We start from the raw sequence: 8,452 nt of genomic DNA on the forward strand, positions 1-8,452 counted from the left end.
GCAGCAAGCAAGCCTCCCTGCTCGCTTCAGTGCATGGCTGCCGGCCGCCATCTTGGCTGACAGTTAATTTGCATATACTCACTGATTAGCCAATGAAAAGGGTAGCGGTCATACGCCAATTACCATGTTTCTCTTTTATTAGTGTAGATTATAACATGGAAAGTTAACTTTTAAGTAAAATTAGGCATTATCCTCTTTATGCCTTAGTCTGAAAAAGATTTTTTCCCCCTTTAAATATTTAGAGTAAGTCATCCTTTTATACAGAGCACTTCAGAGAACCACCTACATTGTTTTAAGAATTTTGTTACAGTGATTTCTACTCATGGTTTAGGACCTGGACACTTATAGCTATGTTATACTTACAGCTATTTTTTACTGAGGTGTTTTTTTACATTTTTTATTTCTAATGATGAAGTGACATTCACCTTTCCTAGGAGTTGCATTTTTATTGATGGATGCTAAAGAATGCTTTATGTCGGCTGAAGAAATATTCCTAGCCAAAATTGAGAAGTTTATTAACATTCACCAAAATAGCTTTTGGTTCTGTCTGCTGCCCTCCATGGACTCGAGGAATGGAAACTGATGTTCAGGATTCAGCAGAGGTATGGAAAAGCACTAAATTTATTTTTGTTAAGTTATATTGTGTTTACTTCAGTTCTTAATTCTTTTAGGCAGATGAGTTATGTTTTCCCAAAGATAAACTTTATAATGTTAACCTGTCAAATTTGATAAAATGCAGGCCAAATGGCTATTCTATGAATCAGGGTGACAAGTTTCAAAGTTCATGCTGATTTCTGGGATTCTTCTGCAAGATCAACCCAAAAGTAAACACTTTTCATTGATTAAAGTTCTGACTACAAAGCCATGTCAGTTCCTCTGTGAAATAAGGCAGGGCCTGACTGAGTAAACAAAAGAGAAGCAGTAAGAAGTTTGTCTCTTTTTCCCACTTAACACCTTGCTGACTGGTCATGAGATAACTTGTGTTTCCATGTCTGGACATTGCTGACTGGTCACAAGATAACTCAGGTTTGCACTTACATTAAGTAATTTTAAAACTCTACATTGCTTTCAGACCTTAAAATTACTTACATTAATGTAAGTGCAAACACAAGTTATCTTGTGACCAGTCAGCAAGGTGTTAAGATAACAGATGTTAATAAAAAGTCATATGATCTGTTTAACTTATGAATTGTTTTTCAGATTCCTGGGTAGTAACTTACGGATACTTCCAGTACACAACACAGTAAATGCTATTGATCTTATGTGCACTATAGCTAAGGTGAGTTACCTACGGAAAATGACACATACATATACACAGGCATATACTTTGTTCTTGACTTCAAATGTACCCCCTCTTGAGCATGATTGACAAATACTCTGCTTTAGTTTCCCTCAGAGAAGCTGCTGTTTCAGCGTGCAACCCTTCCCCATTCCTGAACTCAGCCTCTCAAGTCTTTTCAATTTATTTCTGGTAGCCACTACCAGAATGACTCATTTTGGGCCAAAAGAGTATTTGGCCATAAACACACTGTGTTAGCCATATTGGTTACTTAAATTTTCCATCAAATTCTAAAGTATAAATATTGGTCAGGTTGTAGTTATCAACTGTCAGAGTGCAAACATACTTTTCATGCTTATCCTCCTGTGTGAAGTCTGCCCCCAACTCCTCTAGCAGTTAGGCGTTCCTTACTCTTACACTTGGAAGAGACCTCCATTAAAGCAGTTCTTACAGTAGTCTACATTTTGGCTTGCATGTTTGAAATTCTTTAAAGACAGAGACCAGGTATCTATTACACTAAAGAGTCATATGTTGTGTTGAGCACACAGAAAGTGATCAATACTTGAATAATATAAATAATGTTGCATATTTTTATCTTTTTCCAGATCACCTCCAAACCATACATAGATAGCATCTGCTACAGAATGATAACAACTAAAGCTTACATCATTGAGCAAAGTCCTGTTTGGAAAACACTTCAACAGATAAATCTCAGTGACTCATTTAACCCAAATTAGAGTATCAATTATAAATGTACTTTTGGAAGATTATTAAAATTAGACTTGTTGAATTATAATGTTCAAATATATATTTACTTTAAAGATTTAAAAATAATAAAATATATACAATTATAAAAGTGATTTTATTTTCAAGAGTTTTGTTGAATAATTCCTTTAATGTTCACAAAAAATTGGAGTGATATTCAATTTATCACTAGGAATTCTAAAATGTAACACAGCTTCAAACTGGAACATAAAGTGCATCAGCATTTTTATAAACTCATTATAACTATACGAATGAAGGCAATTCAACTACATTTTATAAACTTATAATACAAAATTATTAATTTGTATTGAATTTTAACAATAGTATTTATTATATATGGGCATTCTTTGTCATGGAGATTATCTTTTTGAAACCAAATACTATTCATCCATGTGTCATTACAGAAACAGATGAGAAAAGCTACATTTATTTTTCTATTGGCGTGTTTTTTTCTATTGGTGTTTTACAGAAAAATTTTTGTGAAGGTATTAAATCATAATGAAAAACAGTATTTTACTAATTTTTATTTAAGAGATGGAGCTTTCACTTTATCCCAGTATTTTCTTCAGAGGTAGACTTTGTTTTTATTTCAATGAGTTCTTCTACTCGAGCCAGAACACTTTCAATCAAATCAAATGTGAAAAGTGCTGAATGTAGGACCTGCAATGCCAAGAAATTTTAGAGTAATTAAGTATGCATTTAAAACAAAAGAAGTAAAAAAAACAAAAGACCTCAAATGGATGTAGCTTAGAAAAATTTTACATCTACCTTAAGCTGCATTTCAGGAGGCATATTAGGCATCTCTTCTCCACCTACGGTTACAGAACAAAATTCTTTAGACCTCTGGACTTCTGTAAGAGAAAAAAAAATCATGTCATGTTTTTAATCTTAAAACAATTCTCTCTGATCTCAGTAATAAATTAATAAGCTACTTTCATCATTCCATTACTTTAAAAATATGTCCTTTATATAAATTAAGTCTTACTGTTTAGTATCTCAGGGTATGCTTAAGTCAAGCAATTAGCAAATAAAAATATCAAAATTCTGTAACATATTTATTTAAGTGGCTAGCATTATTTTGGCATGTACAGGATGAATGAAAACTTATAAATTTTTTTCTTCGGTATATAATCAGAATTATACACTAAAAAAGAAAAAATCTAGTAATGTCTATAGAAATATTACCATAGCTATATGGAAAAGATCACAAAATTATTGTAGAATTGCTGGCTTTAAAAAGTAATCCTGGACCTAAGATTCTTTTTCATAATTTGTACAGATTTATTTGGGGGGAGTGGGGAGACGGTGGAGCAAACAATACCAAAAGAAATACAATGATATCCAAATAGAAATACTTGTAATACAGTTAGATTCCTAATTAGGATTTGAGATTTTAAAACCAGAATATGTTTCAGTTTGGTTTAAATCTTTGTTAATCCAATTTCAGTGTTAACTGGCTTATAGTTCTGCTAAGAATAATTTTAATTATAAATAAAATGACTTAGCTGTCATGGTTCCTTGTTTGCTATAAATTAGACAAGTACAAGATTAAAAAGATTTTTATTTTTAATATAAATTGCAGTTTAAAAAAATGACTAAATTGTTAGACCTAAGCGAAAATGAAATTGCACATTACTAACCTTGGCTATTTTCTTGGCTATTTTTAATTTCTGCTTCATAATGTGCTTTTGACATATTAAGTCCTGTATGGAGTGGCTTTAAGAAATTATTCTCAATCTTTCCAAGTTCTGTCCATAATCCAGTCTGTTCAGAAGAATTAATGAAAGAATTAGTTATATGGTTCAACATTTACTGATTGCATATTATTAAATACTAGAGGCCCGGTGCATGAAATTCATGCACGGGGGTGGCGGGGTGGGGATTCAGCCCAGCCCGCACCCTTTCACAATCCGGACCCCTCGGGGGATGTCCAACTGCCAGTTTAGGGGGAATCAGGCCTAAACCAGCAGTCATACATCCCTCTGGTAATCCGGGACCGCTGGCACTTAACCGGCTCGCCTGCCTGCCTGCCTGCCTAATTGCCCCTAACCACTTGCCTACCTGCCTGATCGCCCTTAAGTGCCTCTGCCTGCCTGCCTGATCGCCCTTAAGTGCCTCTGCCTGCCTGCTGGATCGCCCCTAACCATTTGCCTGCTTGCCTGATCGCCCTAACTGCCTCTATCTCGGCCCCGCCCGCAGCTTCGTGCAGAATGACATCCGGAAGGTCATTTGGCTGTCCAGTCTAATTAGCATATTATGCTTTTATTATTATAGACAGATGTGTTTGAGAGTTGGAGAAACAAGAATTAATCACATGATCCTTGCCTTTCAAGGTAGAGTTTACTGTTTAATAACACACTGATTACTACGTCTAGTATTTTATGTGAATACCAATCAAAACAAAACTTTACTTTGGTTAGTACATTCAGTGCTGTACCACTTGGGCAGTTTTTGGTTCTGAGATGGGTAACTTAAAAGTTTTACCCATGAGAAAGTTATTTGAGGACAATATACATGGTCTAAGACATTTCTCTTGCCTATAAACATTCCCACAATGACTACATTATATATCTCTTCAACTCTTGATCTTACAGTTGATACCCTTGTCACAGATCTAGTTCTAGAAGATTCTTTTCTTTCCTTGTTGATGGAAAATTTTCTAACACAAAGCTGATATGGACATTCTTGTTGTTAAGTGCAGATGGAGATTTTACCTGCCTACGACAGTTTAGGTTTATTTGCTGTTACATATTAGATTTTATTCCAAGAGCATTTCTTCCCATAGTACTAAAGGTGGAGAATCATTAAGTTCATTGGTATTATTAAATTTCCAGGCACTCTTTACAAAGGAAAATATCTTAGGCAAAAAGGTTAAAAAACAAAAAAAAAACCTTGGAAGTTCTGGTCAAGATGGTAGCATAGGTAAACACAGTACTTAAATCCTCCCACAACTATATCAAAATTACAACTGTATTACAGAACAACTATTCAGAACTGCCTGACATTTAGTTTAATAGAGGTCTTACAACTAAGATTATAAAGAAGAAGCCACATTGAGACTGGTAGGAGGGGTGGAGAATTGGAACGGTTGGCCCCACACCCATATGTAGCAGATAAAAATTGGGAGGGATATCTCGGCTGCAGAGGTGCTCCATGAGTAGCAAGGGGTCCCATACCCACACAAGCCCTCCCCTCCCCCCCAGCCCAGGGTTCTAATATCAGGAAGAGAAGTCCCCCTAACTTCTGGTTATAAATACCAGCAGGGATTGTAGCTGAGTGAGATGGAAAGGCTGTTGGAGTCCCAGGTGTTTCTCTCAAAGGGCCTGTGCATAGACTTATGTGGACTCACTGGCTCTAAGCTCCAGTACTGGGGCAGCAGCTGGAAAGTGCCAGGGACATACGGGAGGAACTGAATTGTCTGGCATAAGGGCAAGAGCTGGGAGAGGGCAGTATTCTTCCAGATAAAAATGCTGGCAGAGGCCATTGTTCCTTTTCTGAGTCCTTCCACCACAGAGCCAACAAGTAGGCACCATTAAGCTGGCTCACACTGTTTGCCCTATTCTGGTGATTCCCTGACACCCTGCCCCACCCCACTTGTGGGCCCACCCAAGCTGTTTCCAGTGGCTTTTTTCCATATGGGCAGCCTGTCTTGGCTCATTTTTAGAGTTTCCTATAAACTCTCAAACAAGCAGCATCTGCCCTCATCATGCCCTGTACCTCTTGCTAAGTGGTCCCAGGCCTGGCACTAGGGGCAGTAGCCTTGGTTAGTAGCTTGGCTTCTTGTGAGCACCTCCATTCCTAACACAAGTAGCAGCCATCTGCAGATCACTTTGTAGCTCATGCTGGGTGGTCCCGGGCAGGACACAGGTGGTGGCTGATCTTGGTCTGCACCTCCCAGGATGCCGAGAGCCACCTCTATAACAATACACTCAAGAGGCAGATTCAGTGGGCACCACTGCACAGCTGATCCTCCACAATGGTTGTAGCCAATCAGCCTGGGGATAAATCCCTCCCATTGATGTGCCAACAGCAAACAAAGCTCAACTATAACAGAAGGGTGTACACAGTCCATATGGGAAGGGGTGCTCCTGGAGTGTCCAACTTGGGTAATCAGGGACCCTGTGCCACTGGACCCTACAGGACAACTACTATATAAGGCCACTCTACCAAGCCCTAGAGATATAGCAACTCTATCTAATACATAGAAACCAACACAGGGAGGCTGTCAAAATGAGGAGACAAAGAAACATTTCCTAAATGAAAGAACAGAATAAAACTCCAGAGAAAGAACTAAACAGAATGGAGAAAAGCAACCTACCAGAGGCAGAGTTCCAAACACTGTATAAGAATGCTCAATGAACTTACAGGAAGAATAGATGATCTTAGTGAGAATATCAACAAAGAGATAGGAAACATAAAAATGAAACTAGTAAACACAAAATAAAGAACCAGTCAGAAACAAAGCATACATTAACTGAAATGAAGAATACATTACAGGAGACCAAAAGTAGAGTATCTGAAGAAGAGTAGCAAATCAGAGATTTGGAAGACAAGAAAGCAGAAAACACCCAATCAGAACAGGAAAAAAAATCCCCCCAAATGAGGATCATGTCAGGAGCCTCTGGGACAACTTCAAGTGTACCAACATTTGCATTACGGGGGTGCCAAAAGAAGAATAGTTCAAGGAACTGAAAACCTATGTGAAAAAATAATGATGGAAAACGTCCCTAACCTGGTGAAGGAAACAGATATACAAGTACAAGAAACACAGAATCTTAAATAAGATTCAAAGAGGCCCACACCAAGGCACATCATAATTAAAATAGACAAAGGTTAAAGATAAAGAGAGAATCTTAAAAGCAGCAAGAGAAAAGCAGTTAGTTATCTACAAGAGAGCCTCCATATGATGGTCAGCTGATTTCTCAACAGAAACTTTGCAGGCCAAAGGGATTGGCAAGAAATATTCAAAGCGATGAAAAGCAAGGATCTACAATTAAGGTTATTCTACCCAGCAAAGGTATCATTTAGAATCAAAGGACAGATAAAGAGTTTCCCAGACAAGAAAAAGCTAAAGGAGCTCATCACCACAAAACTAGTATTAGAAATGTTAAAGGTCTTCTTTAAGACGAGATGAGGGTTAGGGAGATAGGTTAAAAAGGGATTAAGAAGTACAAATTGGGCCCGGCCGGTGTGGCTCAGTGGTTGAGCATCAACCTATGAACCAAGAGGTCACCGGTTCAATTCCCAATCAGGGCACATGACTAGGTTGCAGGCTCGATCCCCAGCAGGGGGCATGGAGGAGGCAGCCGATTAATGATGTTTCTCTCTCATTGATGTTTCTATTTCTCTATCCTTCTCCCTTCTCCCGGTCTCTCTCAAAATCAATAAAAACATATTTTTTTAAAAGTATAGATTGGTAGTTACAAAATAGTCATGGGGATATAAAGTACTGAACGGGGGATAAAGTCAATAATCTATCTAATCTAATAAAAGACAAACATGCAAATTGACTGTACCTTCGCTACACCTTAAGCCATGCCCACCAGCCGATCAGAGCGACTATATGCAAATTAACCCAACAAAGATGGCGGCCGGCAGCGACGGAGCTGGAGCGAGCAGGAGGCTTGGTTGCTCCAGTGATGGAGGAAGCCAAGCTTCCCGCCTGCCGTGGCTGGCTCTGAGCTCCACTCAAGGCAACAAAGTTTCAATTAAAGAAGATAAATAAACATCAGATACCTGCTTTCAGCCGGCCATGGCCACAGAGCTGGAGCGAGCAGGAGGCTTGGTTGCTCCAGTGATGGAGGAAGCCAAGCTTCCCGCCTGCCGTGGCTGGCTCTGAGCTCCACTCAAGGCAACAAAGTTTCAATTAAAGAAGATAAATAAACATCAGATACCTGCTTTCAGCCGGCCATGGCCACAGAGCTGGAGCGAGCAGGAGGCTTGGTTGCTCCAGTGATGGAGGAAGCCAAGCTTCCCGCCTGCCGTGGCTGGCTCTGAGCTCCACTCAAGGCAACAAAGTTTCAATTAAAGAAGATAAATAAACATCAGATACCTGCTTTCAGCCGGCCATGGCCACAGAGCTGGAGCGAGCAGGAGGCTTGGTTGCTCCAGTGATGGAGGAAGCCAAGCTTCCCGCCTGCCGTGGCTGGCTCTGAGCTCCACTCAAGGCAACAAAGTTTCAATTAAAGAAGATAAATAAACATCAGATACCTGCTTTCAGCCGGCCATGGCCACAGAGCTGGAGCGAGCAGGAGGCTTGGGTTGCCCCTGGCGATGGAGGAAGCCAAGCTTCCCGCCCTCCCTGGCCAGCTCTGAGCTCCACTCAAGGCTACGAAGTTTCAATTATAGGAGGTAAATAAATCTCAGAATTAAAAAAAAAAAAAAAAAGGAGAGGCTGGGGGCTTCCGT

The 8,452-nt window shown here is 39.2% G+C and overlaps 2 protein-coding genes across 2 annotated transcripts in view; one reads left to right on the plus strand and one right to left on the minus strand.

Annotated features, from left to right (window-relative positions):
- LOC102246182 (chromosome unknown open reading frame, human C1orf146) overlaps positions 1–2,068 on the plus strand; it is a 22,073-nt gene extending 20,005 nt beyond the window's left edge. Inside the window, 4 exon segments of the mRNA XM_014550047.1 lie at positions 435–536; positions 539–602; positions 1,201–1,279; positions 1,885–2,068. Coding sequence (XP_014405533.1) covers positions 435–536; positions 539–602; positions 1,201–1,279; positions 1,885–2,016 — 377 coding nt within the window. The 3' untranslated portion in view covers positions 2,017–2,068.
- Positions 2,069–2,122: 54 nt separating this feature from the next.
- GLMN (glomulin, FKBP associated protein) overlaps positions 2,123–8,452 on the minus strand; it is a 45,472-nt gene continuing 39,142 nt past the window's right edge. Inside the window, exons 16-18 of the mRNA XM_005878964.2 lie at positions 3,685–3,808; positions 2,813–2,895; positions 2,123–2,704 (exon numbers count right to left, since the gene is read on the minus strand). Coding sequence (XP_005879026.1) covers positions 2,588–2,704; positions 2,813–2,895; positions 3,685–3,808 — 324 coding nt within the window. The 3' untranslated portion in view covers positions 2,123–2,587. The remainder of the gene's footprint in view (positions 2,705–2,812; positions 2,896–3,684; positions 3,809–8,452) is intronic.

This window comes from Myotis brandtii, unplaced genomic scaffold (genome assembly GCF_000412655.1).
Source record: "Myotis brandtii unplaced genomic scaffold, ASM41265v1 scaffold58, whole genome shotgun sequence".
Lineage (NCBI taxonomy): Eukaryota > Metazoa > Chordata > Mammalia > Chiroptera > Vespertilionidae > Myotis > Myotis brandtii.